Below are 21,640 nucleotides of genomic sequence, written 5' to 3'. Positions count from 1 at the left end.
TTTCTGAAGCACTTGTTTTCCAAAGGGGAATCAAAATGGGTTTGCAAAAATCATAATGGGTTTCACAGCATTTTTGTCAATGCTTTCTTGAAGGATGCTTCTGTTATCAACAGAATATGAGAGTAAGCTTTGCAAATAATCTCAAAGAAAATGTTTGGCAAATAAGTCCTAAGAAACCAGAACAATCAGTGCATAATTCATCAGAATGATCTTGAACATTTTATGACACCTAGATTTTATACATTCCCATACTGAGGTGATCCAAATCATTATCACTGAGAAAAGAGATTCAAATACATATGTGTTTCATATTCACTAACATTTCCCCTATGATTTTTTTTTAAATTTGGTGTGCTAGAAGACTCAAGTTTTCTACATACTTTGTTATCTACCAAACAAATAAAGTGTGGTTCCTGCAACACTGCTGCTCATGGTACCACCTCTGGTCCAGACTGCTTTCCCATTAGAGTGGGTAACATTATCTGCTGGGAAGGAGCCTCTTCGTCAGGGATTCACAGTCACTTTAAAATTATATTAGCCCCCGATTGTGCATGTTCTGCACTTTATCCCTCTTCTCTAATCTGAGTGTTCTGTAGCCCACCCCTTCGCTGAGGTCCTGGACATCTCACAATTTGGTGTAGTTAGTCTCAGGTTCAGGAGCAGCAGGAGTATTAAGGCAGAATCTAAAATTGTCATCTTTTCATCACTTCCCCTACTTCTGTAGGGCACTGTGGTGATTTCCCTGAACGAACAGCTTCATAATTTCCTTCCGTGCCCGTGCCATTCAGGTGTTGTCTTGGGTTTTCTCATTCCCACGGTCGCCTTTTAGCTACTATTAAACTTAACTCCACCATTTCACCATTCTCAAACAGCCCACAGTTTTTAAATCAGAGAGTTTTGTTTTGTAAGAAGCTCCTAACCCCATTTTGACAATTTGTAAAGATAACTTACTTTCACTCCAAGCTTCCTAATCTTAAAATCCCAGTCTCCTCTTATTTATGCGCAATATAAATGTTTGAGCTTTAGATTTCCTCCATAAATAGTTACTATGTTACGCTTATACATGTCTGCCTTTTGTAAACTTGGTAAGTACAAAGTGTAAACATTAACTTTATTCTGCACAGCACTGAGCACAATGTCATGATCACTTAAATGCTTTTGATGATGAAGGTGAAGATGATAATGACCATGTAATGCTGTTCTGGTTTGAAAATATCACATAGGTAGTCTGGTACAGCTTTTTTTTTTTTTTTTTTTTTTTTTTTTTTTTTCTTTTAAATGAGTTGTTCCTCATTCTGTAAAGCTGTCATTCTTCATTAGCAAAAAAAGGTTACAGTAAGTTATAATTAGTGTTTAGTGCCCCGTCAAATAATTAAGTATAATAAAAGGCTTTCAGTGAGTTTAATGTTAACATGGTATAATTAAAGCCAAGTCTTGAAATGCATTAGTTGTCTATTATGTCAGATATTTGATGCTTTTTCCCTCTACACATGTGATTTTCAAATTGTGCTTATAGTAATGTCATCAAAGACAAAAACTCACATGACTCAGATGCAAAATGGGCTTTGCAGTGCCCAGCAAGGGCAGTATTCAGAAAATGAAATCACTTAAAGAACTCTTTTATTTACTGGTAAGGAAACTGAGTCCTAAAGATACTGTGTGACTTGCCCAAGGTCACACACTGGTAAGTTAATTCTTCCTGGATAGTGAGAATTTGACATTCAGTGTTGTACTGATTATTATTAGTGTCATTATTTCTCTGAAGTATGGGATGTTTGCTGGAAAAATGCTCATTCTGTCTCTATTTTGATGGGGTGAGAAACTACACGAGGTGAAAGAACATAATTTTTGTACTTAGCTCTTAATGTATTTAAGTGGTTTTAGGATGCAGGGCTTTGCCTTAGCACCTGTTTTAAGGCTTAGATACAGAGACAAGGCTTGAATCTCACCATTTTCTCATCAGAATAACTGGAATGTGTCCAGATAGTTGGCCATTTCTAACCCTGCATTGTTTGAGCTTCTCAGGCCTTCTCTTGTGCATATCATATAATCTTTTCTATCCACAAAGATTCTGAAAAATCAGCACAGTACAAGTAGCCCCTGAAATAAAGGCGTCATTCAAGGAACAAAGTAGAAGGAGGGCTCCAATTAAAATGATGAAAATCTTTAATTTTTATTTAGGTATACTTGTACGGACACGTGTATATACAAATACAGATTGTATGGGTTGGTTTGTGTGTGGGTTTTTTTTTTTTTTACATTTTCTTTTATGTTTATATAATGTCAGCATTTCAAAACAGCACTCGATGAGTAAGTGCAAAGGAACTGCAAAGCAGGGCAGTACAAGCACAGGACCACACGGAGCTGGACTTCACACCCAGACGCACACACAATGAGTGGCTTCAATGGGGTGTCAAAAGTAAGCATGGAAAGCGGATTTTGACTCATGGGTAACCTCCAACATGCCAGCATCTATTAAACTGTACAGACAATGGGAGCAAGCCCATTGTAGGGAGATTTGTCTCACATCTGAGCAGCTCTTGGGCAAATGCATGGGAAAAACTCAGTGATGCCAAACCAGAGACAGACCTGCCCATTCACGGTTCTGAGGGAAAATAAAACGTGGGCGGAAGGAAAGAGACAAAAAAAAAATAAACATCTAAAAGGGGGGGGTGGTGGTAGGCAAACGGGGGTGTTGGTGGAGGTGGTTTTCAAAAGAAAAAACGACTGACCACAGCTCTGAGAGCAATGAATGGAGGGGAATTTAAACTGTTTTATTAATTTTGGAGAAACTAATGAAAATGGCTGCTGCCGTTGCTAAGGCACCAGAGAAAAACAAAGTCCCTGAAAATCCACAGGTACTGTGCGACTCTTCCTTTCACAATGACACAGGGAAACAGCTCCCATTTAACCTTCCTAAATGGACTGGCTTGAAACCCTTCCCATGCTTGAGCCACGTGGGATTCTGGCACCTCTTCCTGGGGAGAAATGAAACAGTCTATGAAAACCACCACGAACAGAAAACCAAACCAAAATCCAGAACTGTTACTAAATTCCCTAAACCTTTTTAAACCAACATGCTGGGGGAGGAAGAACACCACAGGGCTCCAACATCAGACCTTGAAAACAGTGAGGATAAAATATTGATCAAAAAAGTCATGTTGTTCCAGGTCCCGAGATGATGGAGTCTTACGACTGGGCGGGTGATGACCACACACGAGTCCTGTATGGAGCAGTGTCTCAGCCATTTGTGACTCTTCTTAGCCACGTATACATTGGATGTTTCAAAGCCTCAATGCATGTTTTGTATCCTGAAAGACTATTGTTCTCACTTACAAAAGACATAAGAATCAAATTAATACTTTATTATCAAACACTATATACAACAGAGGTCGCTAAGAATACAGAATTTAAAGAACGCAGTTTTCTTTTTTTGTTTTTTTTTTTAATGTTTTACTTTTCTTTCCTCTGCCACCCAAGAAAGTACAGTACAAAACAATAGTCTAAACTAACACGAACTGTTACCTGGTCTATTAAAGGATACACAGTATCCACTAAACAGACAGATCCTTATTTCCCTGCTTCATGTTGCAAAGCCCTTGGCAACCAGGGGCAAAGGTCGCTGGGGTTTGACTAACTGGGGCTGAGAGGCAGCTAAGGCTGCCCTTCAGACTTTTGAGTTGTTTTTTGAATTAAAAGCTGCTACAAAATTGCATCGACATCCTCCTAAGCCCCCAGAGGGTTGTAACACTACCATAAAAGGCCACCAGCACTTTCTGGACAAGATGAAAACTGTCTGATACCAATCATTTTCTTGGAAACTCCGTGGCAAGCATTACCTACAATTACATCACTTAAAGGTAGAGAAGCACACTGTCTACTGGTGTGGATAGTCTTGCTTTTTTTTTTCCTTTTTAAACTTAATTTGTAGTGGCATGATGAAGTAAAGGGGTCTAATTTCACTGTGAAAAATGAAAGACAATGGCAGAGAGGGCCATGAGTAATTATTTTATCATTTGTTAGAGACAAATGCTAGCAAAACCACAGAAGTCACCATTTCTAAAATGAAATTAGCACTGCTAATGTAGTTATGACTAACTGGAATCATTATAGGATCATTTGATTTCCTTGTGGTTATAGAACATGCAGTATTATTTTGGTTCTGACTATTGATCCATTTTAGAAGGTATCCGCCCCCCACCCCACTCAAATCCCACTGGACCAACAAGCCGGTTAACTATTAATAAAAAGAAGTATTACTGGGTATTACTGAGAGTGCTGAGCATATACAGAGTTAAAGGAAAAAAGAATCCAATGCTGTGAACTTTTGTTTCAGTGAAATGGTGGCTGCCTTCTGTGACAAGACTCTGCCACTCCACAGAAGCTCCTGATGTCTGGGGGAACAGCACTGACGGTGTCTGCAAGGCCAGCAGCCTCACTCCCATGGTTCCAAGTGTGAACAGACCCGGCAGTAACATCCATTCCACATGGATCAGGTAAGCCCAGATTACATTTCAACATGTGTACAACTCTCCAGGGTGCAAGTGCCTTTACAGCTGCCTTTCATTCACATATTTTTCTAATTCAGAATTACTCACAACTTCGTAGCCAATTCCCATTCATAAAGTCTGTCCATACTGTGACCCCTCTCTTTATTCATCTAGACATTTTAAAAAAACAAATACATATTTTTAAAAAGCCTTATTTCCTGGACCGCTTCCAACTTTTCACATATGACATAATCATGGCATTTGTTTTTTTGTTTGTTTGTTTTATTTTGAAAGGCATGGTTTCTATTGACATGCCAGGCAGTTAGTAAAAAGGCTAGATTTCTTTTCATTGGTCTGACACTTTCCCCTGTCTAGGCTTTGGAGCTCAGTTTGTGAGCCTCACCAGTAGTAACCCCAAGCTTGTATTTCCTGGTAACCAACTGGAAATGTCCCTTGTTGGCCATGCTAAGATTCCTCAAACAGGGTCATCTTGCGTTTATTCTCCTTCTGCCCCGCCCCCACAATGAAACAAGATAGCCCCCTATATTTCTAAATGTATCAAGGGATACCACTTTTTTTCTCACAAGTTTAAATAGGACAAGCATATATACTCACTCTCAGCATAAAGTATATCTAAATAATGTATTTTCTATTCTAGTGGATTTTTAAAAAAATATTTTGTTAAAGTCTTTGGGACTCCATCTTGTTTATCTCCCACAGATAAACACATGTTCCCCCTACGCTTCAGGCTGTGTCAGAAAGGGAAAGAATATAAAATCAACACTTGACATTTTTTTATTCCAAACTTTGGAATTTTTATTCCAAATTTCCCTTTAGCCCTCCCAAGTAGTGCTGACTGACTCTCCTGGTGACAGGGGTGTGTGTCTGAGCCCCTGCAGTTGTGGAGTGTGGAGCAAAACGTGGGTACTAGGGTGGGAGTCGGGGAAAGGCCACAGCACACTGGCGCTCCAGCAAAGCCAAATCACATCTCCTCTGGCCTCCTTTCCTTGGTACATATTGTCCCCCAGAGGAGTATCCAAAGCTATTCCATTATACACTCATCAACCCTGGCTTGTCAGCCTTGGGGAAGGTCACTTTATTCATAAAAATGCCTCTTTGAGTTTCTTTAAAAAAAAAAAAAAATTGTAGCACCATGGTGATCTGTATTCAAAGGAAAAAAAAATCTGGTGTGCATTGCCCAGTCACCAAAAAAATTAGAGGCACTCACACATACACACCCCCACCAAACCTAATTTTCTCTGTTCTCACACTTGCTCTGTGCTAGCATTCCCGCACCCGACCTGCTTTCTAGAAAAAAAGGCTTCTTTCATGGAGCATAAGTTTTGCCGTCAAGAATGCTTTAAGACAGTCATCTTAAAACAAAACAAAACAAAAAAAACCCCAGTGTCTCAACCTTTTAGAAGCCTGTTCATTTATGTACTCCTAGAGGAAAGGGTGTAATATTATATCTATTCTTAATACCTCCCCTCTGGACTCGACACGGTGACACGATGCCCCGCACGATCAGCTTACAGTCCTGAATGAGAAGGCATAAATATTGTATGGGAGAGCACAACCCTCCTGGGCCTTGCCGTTCCTGGCTGCATCTGCCACTATTCTTCCTTGTCCGTATACCGCTGACACAGGACGCTAACGGAGGTGGGCTCTGAGAGGAGAATGCACAGGAGCTGACGACCACTGGTGTCACTGTGACAATTTGGCATTTTCATCTGGAGTCCATTTAACTTGGAAAGGGTGAGAGAAAGTCAAGGGCAAGGGCTAGGGGTGGAATGGGGTAGGGGAGCAGCCACTACTTTAGCCCCTCCTGGCCCCAAGTTGTTGCTTAGAATTCAGGCTGAAAGAAAGAAAACAAAAATCTGACATCTGCCATAAAACCAATAACAAGTCCCTTCTTAGGATGAGCAGTTAGGTGGATCTCTGGTGTTCCAAGACCCTGATGTTTTCTGTGACAGGTGACGGGAGGAGACTGTGCTATAACGTCAAAAGCATCGCCAGGAGGAACAGTAGGATTGCCAAAAGGCGGCTGGGTATCCTTGGTGTTTGTGCCGCGTTCTCACCGCGGGATGGCTCGGCTGACTCATGTACGGTGTCATCTGTTCAAATAGAAAGCACACATTCCAATGAGATTTCACATCCTTAATAACTCTCTTGCAGCAGCCTGCTGTTAACAGACCTCGCCACCCTCTGCAAAGTAGGGTAATGAACCTTGTGCCACCATTGACTTTCATGTCTGCATAATCACTCATTATTTACAGCAAACAAAGGAGAAGCAGAGAAAATTGGACTTTTTCAGCAATATTATTACTTTCCTTAAAGAGTGAGGGGAAAAACTGTACACAGACTGTAACCTCTGGCATGTGATCTCCTTTGGTTTGCTCACTAACACACCTTGCACAAAGCTGAGATACCTGAATGCACCTTTTAAACCCAAGATGCCACGGAGAAGCAAGTAACATGTTTGGCAGGGGAGGCTGTAGTTATATTGGCATGTTGGTGGTTGACCAGAATGGGCTGCCCGTTTCCTGCTTTCTAGCTGTTTCAGAGGATTAGTGTTGAATGCCTGGTTGTTGGTTACCTACGTGAATTGTCAGATAAGAAAAATTAAATGCCAAAACCGCATTTAAATTAACTACACATAATGCCCACTAAACCTCAATAAATGGTGCCCACTAGTTTGCCTACAATTGGGAATCAATTATGGTGCTATTTCCATTACAAACCCTGTATCTCCAGGATTAAATTACTTGAACTTGACTGTTTTTATTTTTATCAGGCTGAAGCTTGGCACATAAATTATCGGCGTGGATGCAAATTTTCCTCTAAATAAAATGGATTAAGTGAGGTAAGCTTCTTTTATTTAGCTATAAAGTGTTCTACGAGGCTGCCTCTGACTTTGGATAGCCTTCCTGATCTGCATGATTAACAGGCTTAACTTTGAAACAGGAACTTTGCAGCAATTAGTACCCAAAGATAGATTGGAGGCCTGCCTGGGAGCCATGCTCTGCTCCAGTTTTGTCTGTCTTCTTCCTTCCTCCTGGCTTAACTTGTGCTTTTAGACTACATGTTCTCTGACTTACACGTTCTTGGGGCCAAGGTGGGGGGGGTGTTCAGTTGTAGATTTTATTTCAGCATCAGGGGGCCTTCCTGTAAGAGTGCAGAGACTGTCATCTTGTATTCACTCCAAGTGAGACTCTAGTAATTTGGGTCAGTTTTGTAGACCTCAAAGGATAATTCCTAAATATCCCGGCAGGACCCACGTATAACCCCTTAATGGACTGTTAATTCAAACTCCTGTAGATTGTCACACCACAAGTCACAATGAGGATGCTTTCTTTTTCACTAGGTATCATCACCATCACACTCCCTATTCTTGGTCCTGCAATGACCACTTTTCAGGCTCACAGGCTGGCCCTGCTTCAGACATGCTCAGGTAGGCCGTTCCCGTTCATCACGTTCATTGCCACTCTGAACTAGGCAATAGATCCTGGCAGTGTCCAGGCTCTGCCCTGTAGTGCTCTTAGCACCTGAGCCTGTCCTCACGTAGAAGCTCCTGCATCTCTGTGTCACGTCTGCTCCCCTTTCCTGGACCTCAGCAAACCTGCGTGGAGTGGCTCTTCGCTTAAAAGACCAGAGAAGGTTAGGAAGCAAGAATGGGAAGTTAAACAGATACAGAGGAAAAAAATATAAAGCCCCACATGGTGCAGCCAACGACTTGCGGTCTCTTTTCCTCTGTTCTTCGTCAGCCTTGCAAATGTATTAAATATGTAGTGAGCAGGACTTAGACACAAGTGCCCTGAATGGCCCTGAAATTAAAATCCAGATCACTTCAGGAGCATTGATGTGTTGTCCATCAGAACAATAGAGAGTACTTCAGGTTTAATTTGTACCAACCAGAAACCCTGAGGCTTCCAGATTTCATTCTGAAATACCGTTTATATTTATACACCTGAAATTACATCAGCTGTTGGGTTCTTCTCAGTCGTGTTTTCACTACCATGTTACCCAACCCTCTTCCTTGTGAAGTGTGGATGTGTCCTGATAAAAGGTACTTAGGTAATATACAGGTACTCAGCATGCACTGAAGTAGAGTTGCCCTCCCTGTTCCTCCAAGATGCTCCGCAAGGCCTAGCCAGTGCTCCAGGCAGCACAAGACAGGGTGAATGACTTTGTGGACATTGAGAGGAGGAAAGCTTTTGTTTTACCTACAAGTGAAGCATGAGGTTACATGTACATTTCAGTCTTCTATTGTGGATCGATTTTTGGAAGTAACCCTTTTCTAAACAACTAACCAGGAAGTGCCACTTTGCACTCAAAGGGGGAAATCTGTCCCTTTAGGGCATGATGGTTCTTCTCTTCTCTCTGTAACAGGCTGGTCCTGGCCCAGGATTCTACAAACCATCCTTTGATTATAGCAGGGCCTCACTGTTGGAAGATTCCATGGCCCCTGCGCAGCAAGATGAAAAACTGGCTGTCATTTGGGTAAATCTGAGCAATTCCAAAATTCTAAGGAAGGATTCTTAAGCAAAATCTATCCCAATAGAAATCACATCTAAACATCAGAGAATTTCTAACACTCATAATGGTGAGTGTAGCTTAAAAGCAGAAAACATTCCCCCTCTGAAACCAAATCAAGCCTTGCCTCCTGCCTACCAGGATTCTACAATATGAGGGTTTCAATGGTTAATTGAGAAAACACGAGCAATATTTTGGAGCATATTATGTGGCATATGTCTGCCCTGAGATCATCCTGTATCCCTGATGATAGGAAACTGGCAGGCAGAGTGTGCAAGCAAACAAAAAAGACAAATACATTCCAAAGACAGGTGAATTAGTACACATTACCGAGAACATGCAGTGGGATCCTTTCAGGCTTTCTCCATTCATAAAGTCTAGGTCTATACTCAGACATTCAACACAGTGGTGCAAAGCCACAAGTCTGACTGAAGTTTATGAGGAATAAGATGAACTACTCAAAGTTATTACTGCATTCATACAGCCAGGGATGGTAGCTCAACCTTGTCATAACTTTTTTAGTGAAGATGCTCACCAGAAAGCCCTTAAATACAGTCACAACTGACTCCACGAGCTTTTCTTGCACAGATCCCTATACGTGTGCACCCGCATTTCCACTCTCCAACGTATGCACTCACATCACATTCTGTTAAACTTCAAACTTCCATCAGTTATATGTGAGTAGATTTGGGGGCCATCATGGATTTTAAATGCTCAGTGAAAAAACCTGTTTCCCTAAGACCGTGAAATATGCTCACGTGTGAATGCATCTTAATATCTTGCATTTTACCATTATTTGAATTCAAAGGTAATTTTCCTAATGCAGAGCAGTCCTCAGTGTAGCTACTGGTTACCAGAGAAGAACACACAATCTATTATTTCTAAATAGTCTCTTGCTCTCTTGATAGGCAATGGAATTTACCTGGAAAAAAGATTATTGGAAAGATATGCCTACATCTGCCACAATATGCATTAAAAAAATCCTAATTCAGAATAATTTATGCTTACAACTTAGGCCTGACTCTGCTGGTCATTCTACACCTGACTTACTAAGAAATGCAAAAGAGTAAAGTTCTCATTATGAACATCTATGTTTCTACTGACGGTAAGCAAATCCTACTTTTACACTCACGTTGCGATAGGAGTTGAGAAATTTGAACATTACATTTGGATCAGTCTCAAACTAGTGATGCAGCCTGGGCAAGTCTCAGTTATCAAGGGAAGAGTGTAGACTTTGTGGTCCTTAGGAGACAGCCCCTCTAACTCATACATCCTATGAGGGACCAAGTCCGCAAGCTTGTGAGGAGTCTTGTACCATGAAAAGCCACAGTAATGCTTCCAGATTTCCAGGACACAATTAAAATGGCTCTGTGTCGGCATTCATTCCTTGCAACTTTCTAAAGCAGCTAACTGATCCCTGGGGAGCCAAGAAGGCCTCTCAGAGCTTTCTTGTACACACCTCCCATTTGTGCTGGGGTGAGATGCCTGCCTTAGAAAAACAAGAATGCTTGGGGAAGAAAACCTGACTCTTAATGTGAAAGCTGTTTTATGTCCTGAGGCACCACATTTACTCAGGGTAAGTTTCCCTAAGGCTCACTGACTGTCCTAGTAACAATATTCCAAAGAGAAAGTGGACTACACAACACTTTAATTTCTAGGACCATAAAAAAAGAGAAGTTCCACTATAAATAGATGAAAAAAAAGTCTCTGTTCACACAAGGTGGGGCGGGAGGGGGGGCTCCCATCTTTCTGTGAAGAAGAAATAATTTTAATTCCATTAAGCTTTGAGAGTTTTGTGAGAGTTGGGTAAGGAAACCAGTCAAGATCTCAAGCCAAGTAGGACAAAGAGAGGAAACCACAGGAAGGTAGGCATATGGGGGCATCAAGGTACAGTCCTCACTGCACAGTGGATACAGGACTCCTATCTGTCCAAATCAGTCTAGTTACATTTATAACTGAATGGATAGTATACAGCACCATTTTATACTCAGTACACTACAGTGTAGTTACAGTGTAGATACTTTGATGAGTGCTTTTGTGGGTTTTATTTTTCTTCAGTGACAGGAAAGTTTGGGTGTGTGGAGATCAGCAGTAGAAAAAATGTATCCTTAATACTTATTTTGCCTCAGCCATCAAGGATCACATTGCACTGGGTCGATGACATAAATTTGGAGGAGCCACAAGTGTGTGATTTGTGTTGGGCAACATGATTATACTTCTCCAGACCAATTGCTACTGATAACAATAGCACAAATAATATTTGAAATGAAGGTCTTTCGATCAGTTCAATGACTGCACGTGAATTGCTAGAGAAAATGAAATATGTTGAATTAGCTGCGATTTTGTGTAACAGTCTTGATTACTTTCATCCATAGATTTGGAAATAATGTAAAAAAATTTATAAGCATACACGATAGAATTTTTTTCTGTCTTAAATGAAAACAGATCCATTAATATTCACAGTGATTCACCAGCATGCTCGGAGGATATGGTAAAAAGTAGTGAGATTTTAGCATTCTGATGGGGCTTCTATATTAGGATACTGCATTACATCAAACCCATGTCCAAAAAAGAAAGGTCATATTTTATCTAACATGCATTACACGACGATACTGGAGAATGAAGTAGAATATAAGTAATATTAGCATTGCTAGCAATGAGCAAAAAGCAGAGCAACTATAACGTGCAAACATGCGGAGAAGAAGAAAGGAAAAAAAGTACGGAAGCACCAGAGAGAGATGCATTTGTTAAAAGAGATTCTCTAAGCATACTAACCTGCTGGTTCTAATGAATTTTCTACTTTGTCGTTAACATCGAAAACACGATCATGAACACCTATAGTTTTCATACAGCTATCTATAACAAAAATAGAGATAACAGCCAAATATGTTAGTGAAGACACCCTTAAACTCCCATTTCTTTCTTTCTTTTTTCTCTCTATTTTTTTCCTTTAATTTATGTAGAGATCGTTTTACAATCAATGGCATGTGTCCAAATGCCAATATTGTTCCCATTTGCTGTGCACGTACAACAGTCTAAGAAACAACAAGTTAGCAACTGCTGTGTACTTAAAAATAAAAGCATCATGAAGAATGATGAGAAAAAATTTGATGAAAACTAAAACATGGATGTTGATATACAAAACAGATACCACACAGGATTTAACAGTAAAAAAAAAAAAAAAAAAAAAAAAAAAAAAGTTTTACCGCCGTGAACCAGACCACACAATAAAGCATGCGCAATGAAGCCACCCTCTGAAGCTCATTCTAGTCAACTTACTTGTTGGTCTCACAAAGACTTTGAGCTTTAGACAGGACCTTCTTCCATTATCTGGGATTGCAGAGGCTGTGGATAAGACAAAACGAGAGAGAAAGGCGAGAACAACAACACATTATTCTTCATTTTCAAATGCAAATGGTCTACAAGAAACTGTTTCCTCAACAACAGGAGCATACTCTACCTTTTCCCAGAAGTTAAAACAAAAATACTTCTCAGATTGATGGAGACCGCTAGAAAGAGCTACTTTCCCATTGCTATCTTTTCTTTTCAATACAGTAAGGACTGATGCAAGAATGTTGGTAATCTACAGGAAAATACTTTGGATTTTTATTTCAAAGGCTCTTCCGTTTAACTTTATCTGTTATCAATTTTCTTTAAAATAAGAAGATAATGCTTGAGCCCTCCGGCCTTCATAGAGCTCCTCGGCATCTCCTGCAGGAAAAGGGGCCCAAGGTGAAAGTGCTGGCAAAAACCAGTAACAAATAGTTACAAGGCCAACTTAAACATGACCTATTTTTGCTGGGGAAAGCAAAGCTTTGTCTGTCCTGAAAGCCTGTCTGTCAGTGCTTTGCAGGTAATTCAATTAGAGGTTTTACTCAGAACTTGGCTCTGCATTCTATATGACTAAACCGAGCCCAGCAACTTCCATCATGCTATTATAAGTACAATATGCTATTGAGAAAGCACACTGGTGCAATGGTACATTTATTTTAAGAATTTTGCCACAGAGAAGGATGGAAGTAATAAAGTGGGCTTACCAAAACATGACAACATGTTTCAAGTTATAATTCATTTGAGGAAGAAACTTTCTTCTCCTCTTCAAGATAATAAGACTGTAAACTTTCTCTGCATTGGAAAGATTATCTCCCCTCAGTACACACAGCATAATGTCAAAGGGATTTCCAAGGGCGGTAAGACCCTTAACAATCTCATATGTTCGCTAATGCATTCTAGAAATGACAGAAATTACAGAAACGAGTGCTGCATACTTTCCTCCCTGTGTGTTTGCTTCAAGTGGTTTCTTCAGAAAATGCAGATGACAGCAATTAAAACTCACATGGCTTACGGTTATTTGGTAATGCCCTCAGTGACAAAGTCAGTACCAGTGTTTGATATGCCTTCTCTCTCCTTTATTTTTTATTTTGATTCCTCATGGGAGCCCAGAAATTGAAAACGCTTAGTGCATAGGTGAGGGGATTCAAGATGCAAACTCCAAACTAATTTTACACCAGTCTCCTCCAGTAACTCCAGATCCATGTGCTGGAGAACTTATAAATTCACCACCTAAAAGACATCAAGTTGTAAAGGACCCCTAGTGTCACTATTCAGCACCTGTTGAAAACTCTTAATTCTAAGACTAAAGTATACAGAAAAGAGGTTTTTGTCTCTCCCCTTCTCCCCTCTGACAAGCAGTTAAGAAGTGCTAACAGCTGGCTTTGCTGTAAGCTTTCATTAAATCAAAGTCGGAAAAACTCCCTCTACTGACATTTACAGTAACTAGTGTGTTATTTAGGGCACAATATTTGCACTCTGCGGTTTGATCCAGGAAATGGTGTCCTTCCTCTGGACCCCAACTGCACATGTGCATGTCACAAATACAGTCCGCATAGGTGACTCCAATTCATTAGAAAAACCATGGGTTCTTGAGATGGTTTATATCTTGTTCACAAGAGGTGGTGTGAAAAGGTGACACGTGGATATTTACACTGCCATTTTATGGACTTTGGAGCTGAGATCAACTCACTGCAAGCTTCCTGAACTTGATCTGCCACATGCAAGAACGGATTGAACCAAAGATCCTGCAAGACACAGTAGGCTTGCGGCAGGATCAAGTGTTTAATTATTTTAGTGGGGGCACTTTCTGGGAGTTGGTACAGATCTTTCAGATTTATATGTCAGAGAAATCCTGTATATCCAGGACAGAAAAATCATTGTAGGGCACACAGGAATAACCAAAGAGCAACAGATGATAAGCTGTCTGGGAAAAACTGAAGAGCGATCTCTCACCAGCTCTGAGAGATGGACAGTTGGCCTTAGCTACAGGCTGCTACGTTCTTCTGTGAATTAAGGATATAACACTTAAAAAACACATAATGTACTTAAAACAAAAACCTCTTTTCCGATCTAACTTCTCCATTACATTCTCCTCTCCCATCACCAGAAAAGCTGTAACAATCATGTGACCTACACGTTATACTATAACTATTAGTTACACTCTAATCCTGAGAAAAATTGATGAACAAAGAATAAAAACATATAACATGAGTACACAACGCAGATGACATTAAATCAGCTACCTCGGCAACCTCTAACCTGAACTCATGCAATCAGTTCTTAACCCTTACAAGCTAACCTGAAAATGTAGGACATGCCAGGTCAGCGATAACTTTGGGTTCCTTGCTCACCCCACAGAGAAACAAAACCAAAAAGCCTAAAAACTTTTCATGTAAGATTTTAAGAAGCAGGAGTGTGGCTTTATTCCATGTTATGTTCCAGATTTCTTAACCCCATACTCCCCAGATGACAAATGTAGGATGCCTTTATACTATGTGCAAAACACAACACTATTAATTATGAATATTTGAAGACTAAAAGGTAATCTAAAAAGTGCTTCACCGGTCACAAGTAAACAAAAAGCAGTGGAGTGAACATTAAGAACACCAAATAACAGAGGAATTGAAAAATGTAACCGTCACACAAGTGAAGTTATAAAGAAAATCCTCTCAGGATCAATTATGAGCAAAAAGGAGTTGCACATGGACACAAGGGAGTAAAAGCTGAAAATGTGCCTGACTTGTCTCAGGAGGTAGGTAGTGTTAATCCTGATAATTCTAGAGCCATGACAGTTTATAATGGCCAACACTATCTTCATTAAAAAAAATCTGTAACTTCATATCCTCCTTTCCTTAGAAAATTAATAGTCAACATTTGAAAACCGATGGTAATTAACAGCTTCATCCATCCATTCAAATGCTTTAAAATTCCTACTATGTGCCTGCTTCCCTGTTAGGTACTAAGGTATGTACGACACACTGTCCCTCTCCTTGTGTGGGTGCTTATTCCAGTCGGGGACATAAATATGAACCACATGAATATGAACCACAGTGTGATAACGGAGGTCTGTGTGAATTGCCAGCAAAGCTTTAGGCATGGACTTAGCTTGGTCTAGGAGTGGGAAGCTGTCCCAGACGTGTTTATCAGAGGGAATTTTATCGCCTACAGAAACCAATCAACAGGATATGGGACAAAAGAATTAAAACAGTTCCTCCCTTGGGGCGCCTGGGTGGCTCAGTCAGTTGACCGGTCAACTTGGCTCAGGTCATGAGTTTGAGCCCCGCATGGGGCTCACTGGTTCCCTCTCTCTCTCTCTCTGGTCCTCCCCTGCTCTCTTTCAAAAACGAATCAACGCTAAAGACACAAAAACAAAAACAGAACACATTTCCTCCCTGAGTTGCCACAGTGGAGCTTTAGCAACCAAAATTAAGTCTTAACCAGCAACAGATGAAGAATAGCTGGACCTGAACTCTTCCCATAAACATACATGGATTTTCTAACAGACTTGGTCAAACTAAAATATAAATACAACTCCTGTCTCAAACATTTGTCACATAATCCACATTCATATCCTTTTATTTGGTTTATTGCTGAAAATGTACATTTGGAGTCCGGAAGCTGGGAATAGGGGTAGGGGACCATTAAAACAAGTACAACCTCTCATTCCCTGATCTTAATAGAAACTTTATAAATCAAACCACAGGGTCCTTTCCCCCTACTGATCTGCAAAAAAACAATCAAAATCATACAACACGTAATGAAATATAATCTGAGGGTCTTCTGTGTTTAGAGTATCATGCTAATAAGGCCATGAAGGCTGCATATCCTCAGTCTGTTCCATGACCTCAGACAGGGGCCCCAACTCCAGCCATTCCTGAAAACCTGTTTCCTGGATCTCCTGGGTTCAGCTCAGCTCAGCACTTATCAGCCAATCTGATACATAAAGGGGACCACATTCAGTGCCCCCAAATCAGTACTTCTAGAAGATTTAGCGTTGTAAATGTGACAGTATTCACATCGCAACTCACTACAGGCTTATCAGGTGGACATGGCAAACAGTATAATGGCACCATGCTTTTCACAGGTAGCTTGTGACCTGGCTCCAATTATTCTCACTTGAGAGCGGGCTGAACCTAGCTGTTTTTGCTTCTAACGAGTAGAATACAGGAAATGTGATAGGATGTCATTTCTGTGAGTGTGTTGCAAAAGACCATGGCTTCTTTCTTGCCAGCACTGTTTCTCTTGCTCATGAAGCAAGGTGCTGTAGTGTGAGAATCTCAATGCAGAGGCCCAGTGGCAAGGGACTGAGGGAGACCTCCAGCCAACAGTGTGCAAGGAATGCAATCAGCCAACAATCTGATGAGGAACTAGAGAGTGAATCCTTCTCAACTGAACCTTTAAATGATTGTTACCTTGTCGGAAACCCATACCCAGAGGACCCAGCTAAGCTACTTCTGGATCACTCATCCACAGAAACTGTGAATATTAAATGTCTTGGCCCCAAGTTTGGGGGCAATTTGTAACTCAACAGCTAACTGATACAGTGCTATATAAAAATAACTTTGTGCTACCAAAAGCTTCCCATGGCCGACTTGAGTAAGACCTTAAAAGCTAAGGCACTGGGGTCTCCTGTCTGGAAAACCACCATGCCCGTTTTCACAGGGCAGCTCCTGCCTTATTCGGCTCCCATGTCTAAACAACTAGATCCCTTCCTAGTTTACTTTTCAAGCTACTGTTACAAGTCCACTTAAAATATGCCTTGAAGACAAGTAATTATAAACTGCTGTTGAAGAAATACTACAAGATGTATCTATTTGTTTTCACTCCAGCCCTTAAAAACGGTTTTTCATTTTCCTGCCCATGCCACTTAGTTTGTTTTTGCTAATGCAGCCAACCTGTGCTTTTCTGTGTAATTATCATGTCTCACTTTAACTCCAAATTGCTGGGTGAACTAAAAGGAGCTTTGATACAAAATGTAAACTTAAATCATAAGACAGAATGCCCTTCCTCAAATAGGAGAAATAGCATGTACAGATGAGCTTAAAAACATGTGAACTAAGGGGCGCCTACGTGGCTCAATGGGTTGAGTGTCCAACTTTAGCTCAGGTCATGATCTCACAGTTCATGAGTTCGAGCCCTGTATCAGGCTCTGTGCTGACAGCTCAGAGCCTGGAACTCACTTCAAATTCTGTGTCTCCCCTCTCTCTGCCCCTCCCCTGCTGGCACTCTGTGTCTCTCTCTCTCAAAAATGAATAATGTTAAAAAACAAATGTAAACTAAAAGGACTGTAATAATAAGTTAAAATTTTCTTCGTATCGAAAAGCTTGTATCAATTATCTTATACACAGGCTATTAAATTAAAAACAAATATTTTGAGATTTCAAGCAACTAAAAGTAATCAAGGCAGCAAACATCCTTTTTTGTGAAGAACCAGAAGCTTAGCAGATAGGGTGATATACTCTGGTATTTTCTTTCTCCACATTTTTAGGCCCAATACTGTACTCATCAGTCAACATTAATATCTCTGCCTAACCTTATTCATCCCCAAATCTTAATTCTAAAAGCCAAAATCCTTCTCCTTTACTGTATCCCTTGTCAATCTGGGTACCTCGAGAAGTTGTATTTTTAAGAATAGTCAGCCACTTTCTTCTTCCTTTTAAAGAAATGAGTGTGTGTGGGAGCATTAAAAATGCAGTTTTCCATTATGTTTGCCACAGGCAATAGTTCTCAATTTGTGCAAGTCAGAAGAAGAGATAGGCTATTAGTTGTTAGCAGAACCTAGTCTTTTCTCTGCATGTTTTCATGTAGTTTAACATACAACGCAGATACATGCAAATTAGACCAGGCGACAGCAGAATTAAGCATTAATATTCCTTTCGCAATAAATGCTGAAAAAGTAAAGTTCACTTAAATAAACAGTACTACTGAAAATGTCTTCCAGAATTTAATGAATCAAAATCCATTTTTGTATCTGTGCATGGAGGTAGGGAACAGAAGTGGTGGGTGTAGGATAGAGATTAACAAAAGCCATATGGACTTTTTGGAAAATGGTTACCAGACCACAGAAAAAGTCTTAAAAGTTAGGCCTCTTGTTAGGAAAGAATATCCCAGCAACAATTGCAACTGGCCATCTGCCCTTTTTTAAAAGGCAGCACAACACCTAATTTTCATATTAAGAACAAAATGACCAGTTACGATGGAATACATTTCACCATTTTACCTTTTGAGGTTTAAAACTCACATGTTTTAATAACCTGCTCTTGGCCCCAGGTTTATTAAACTTCTATCCTAAGAGCAACCACAGGAGCTGGCTACATTTGCCCATACCTTTTATCCTTCCCAGCCAGTGGTGTTTCAAGACTTAAATCACTGGCAGGTTAAGGTCAAAGCCCCAGATGTAACACTTGGAAGAGAGGTTACTAAGTAGAGGTAGGAACCTTGAAGAAACTTAAAATATCATGTAGATACTAGAATCTCTGATAGGGCTCTAGGGATGTGTCTTTTTAAAAAAAAAAAAAACTAGAAAAGGAAGAGGGGTGTTTCCCACTGTATACTAAGGGTAGAGCAATGTACTCCAAGAGCTAAAACTTGTGTTTCAACACCAGGGAACTGTAACAGGGACAAATAATTAGAGTAAAGTTCAGGGAGAGGGAAGTGAAATTAGTTCCAGCTGTGCAGCCTCAGACAAAAGAGAAAATAGAAGGTACCACCCATCACACCCATTGCCCCCCTTTCCCTAGCTCTCCACCCCCTTAGGCCAAATTCTCACTGCAAATGCTAACTTAAGTAGTATTTAAATTCCAGGAGCTAAGCCTCAGAAGATCAATTATTTTTTCTTTGCAACCTCAAATAAATGGCTGAGGACAAGTTTCTTGCCACTGATTTCTAGGAAAACAAACAGGACATTATCATGCTTTTGTACAGATTTATTTCAAGGGTGGGCAGACTTTTACTTGCCTTTTAAAGCTCAATGACAATGAACTTATTCCTACTGCTACTCAAAAGGGTAGGGTCTGTCTCATATACTTTGGTATCTATTAAGGCATGACCAAAAAGTAACCTGGATTTTAGAGAATGCTTTTAAATTATCCTCTATACAGGAAGAATTTTCTAGTTCTTTTTAAGAAAAAATGAAGTCAGCTTAAACGTATCTCCTTCCATGATGTGACTGGAAAAATCCAGTTCACATAGGCACAGAAAGAGAGATAATATTTAGATAGTATTTTAATTGTTAACTGCATTACCTCGTGTTCAGAGTTTTAAGTTCCTTCCTGGATATTTTACTTTAAAAAAAAAAAAAAATCAACGGACAGGACATATTTTAACAGGAAAAGTAAGTTTCCTATTACAAATTGTATTGTAACTATTTTCTGAGACCTGGACTAGCCTGAGGCCACACTACTGAAATGACTGTCCCAGGTCATTAAGGTCAGATAGTTCTCTCTCTCTTGTTTGTGTTGATTTTGATGAATTTTGCCTGCTGTACCAGATAAGTATAATCTGACAAAAAGAAAACAAATAAGCAGAATGACTCACTTACAAAAACTCTTCTTCAGCTAGAAGCCACACAATAAAGGTAATAACAAAAACAAAAACTGAGACAAAAGGCAGAATTCCTAGAATCCCAGAGAGGAACTATTTATATTATTCCTTCTCCACAGGCTCTTTATGGCACCTCTATGACCTGTTACTGGAGTTTCTGTTAACTGGTAAGCAATGAGAGCCACAAATTCCATTCCTCATTTATACAGTATTTAGCAGGAACAGTGTATCATATAGCACAAAGGCAGCAAGACAGTAATAAGTCATCAAGTTAATACAATTCAAAGAAGCTCCAGGAAAAAGCTATTATTTCTTTGCAGTTTCCATAACCACTATCATCCTGATCTTCCCGAGTAAGGGACCTTGGAATGGGCATGGTTTAGTGGTTCAGTACATGCACAATGATGATCTCAATTTTTTTCCTGGTTCACCTGTTCTGGCTTCTGTGGTGCCTTTCAGTCAGCTGCTTAACCTAAGTGGGCCTCTGTTTCCCTATGGAAAAAAAAAAAATTAAGTATGACCTTCTCTAGAGGAGCGGTAGGCTGTTAGCTTGCACTTGGAAATGCAGGTGACAGATCTCTTTAGATCTAGAATATCAGGTCACTATTCCACAGATTGACAGAATGAGTTCTGCCCTTACCGCTCCTTCTGCACTTGGATTTCCCTCAGCAAGTAGTCCCTAGTTCTGAGCATACATTTACAGGAAGGGGAGGGGTCGGGTTATGGATAGTTGTGACAAAGTTCTTAGTCATAAGGAAAACCAGGGGGACACGTGTGACCTTTTACTTGTAGCCTAAATTAGGAAAACTGTATTCTACCATAGTTTTGATGTAGACATGGGGGGTAAAGGGGTTTATGTGAGTAAGTGCGCTTTGGAGTGAGAGTTCAGAAAATTACAAAGGGCACTGGATGACCTGTTCCTTTTGAAAATCATGCTAAGATTCTCTGAGTTCTTTTTTCAATCCATGTTAAGAGTGTGACCGTGCTATTGTATTAGAGAGATGCCGACCAAAGACGGGGACGTAGCTCCCACAGAGCAGTTACGAGGCCAGGCATGGAGACCGCCTTTGCTGCTGGCCACAGAGACAGAGTGGAGGGAGCCCTGGTGCTCAGGAACCGCAGCCCAGAGGGGAGACAGCCTGCCGCCACGCCCACACCAGTTCATGAGAAAAGTTCCTGCACCCGAATTTGATATTCTTTTGCATCCTATTTGGGTAAATATCTATTTACACATGTCAATTATGTCTTTGTTTTTCTTGGCCAGGAGGCTACGTTCTCTCAATGTCTGCCATTTCTGGAGCTAAGGTAAGTCTCTGGGCAAGGGTAGCCAGGCCCCATGGAACCCCAGAGGCCTGAACAAATGAATGTTCTCTCTTTAGAAGGCTAGATTCCACCAAAGAGGAAGTCATTTAGGTACCAGGACTGTACATTTCGTTTCACACCCAGAATGCTTTCCTTGATGAAGGTTTCAATGTTGACAGAGCAAATAAAATCAAAGCTAAGGCTAAGAACCAAATGCTGGTTTGCTCTGGTTGTCTCTAACTAGGACCATTTCCAGGAAAGTTCATGGCTGTGCACTGCAGGGCAGCACAGTAGCCAGTCTTTCACAGTTGGCCCCAACTTCAATTTCTTTCTTTAACTCTCCCGCTACTCCCTGCTTTAATCCACATTAATAGCTAGTCCCAACAATATTCCCTCCCAGAACCTCCCTGGCTCCCAAGTCTCATATGACCTTTTCCTTT

General features: G+C 40.5%; 1 protein-coding gene and 1 long non-coding RNA gene across 3 annotated transcripts in view; one reads left to right on the top strand and one right to left on the bottom strand.

The window, feature by feature from the left end:
• Positions 1 to 2,148: 2,148 nt before the first annotated feature.
• Positions 2,149 to 21,640, bottom strand: part of EFNA5 (ephrin A5) — a 276,742-nt gene continuing 257,250 nt past the window's right edge. The window contains exons 3-5 of one of the 2 annotated variants that reach the window (XM_058725441.1): positions 12,303 to 12,368; positions 11,799 to 11,879; positions 2,149 to 6,604 (exon numbers count right to left, since the gene is read on the bottom strand). In XM_058725441.1, the coding sequence (XP_058581424.1) occupies positions 6,483 to 6,604; positions 11,799 to 11,879; positions 12,303 to 12,368 (269 nt within the window). In that variant the 3' untranslated portion in view covers positions 2,149 to 6,482. The remainder of the gene's footprint in view (positions 6,605 to 11,798; positions 11,880 to 12,302; positions 12,369 to 21,640) is intronic. The other variant, XM_058725443.1, reaches the window with a different exon arrangement.
• On the top strand, positions 7,280 to 10,117 carry LOC131509581 (uncharacterized). Its single transcript, XR_009260586.1, has 4 exons — positions 7,280 to 7,353; positions 7,855 to 7,941; positions 8,880 to 8,990; positions 9,932 to 10,117. It is a non-coding gene; the product is annotated as an uncharacterized LOC131509581 (long non-coding RNA).

Source organism: Neofelis nebulosa, chromosome 1, assembly GCF_028018385.1.
Source record: "Neofelis nebulosa isolate mNeoNeb1 chromosome 1, mNeoNeb1.pri, whole genome shotgun sequence".
Classification (NCBI taxonomy): domain Eukaryota; kingdom Metazoa; phylum Chordata; class Mammalia; order Carnivora; family Felidae; genus Neofelis; species Neofelis nebulosa.
This window is presented reverse-complemented; position numbering and strand designations above follow the sequence as displayed.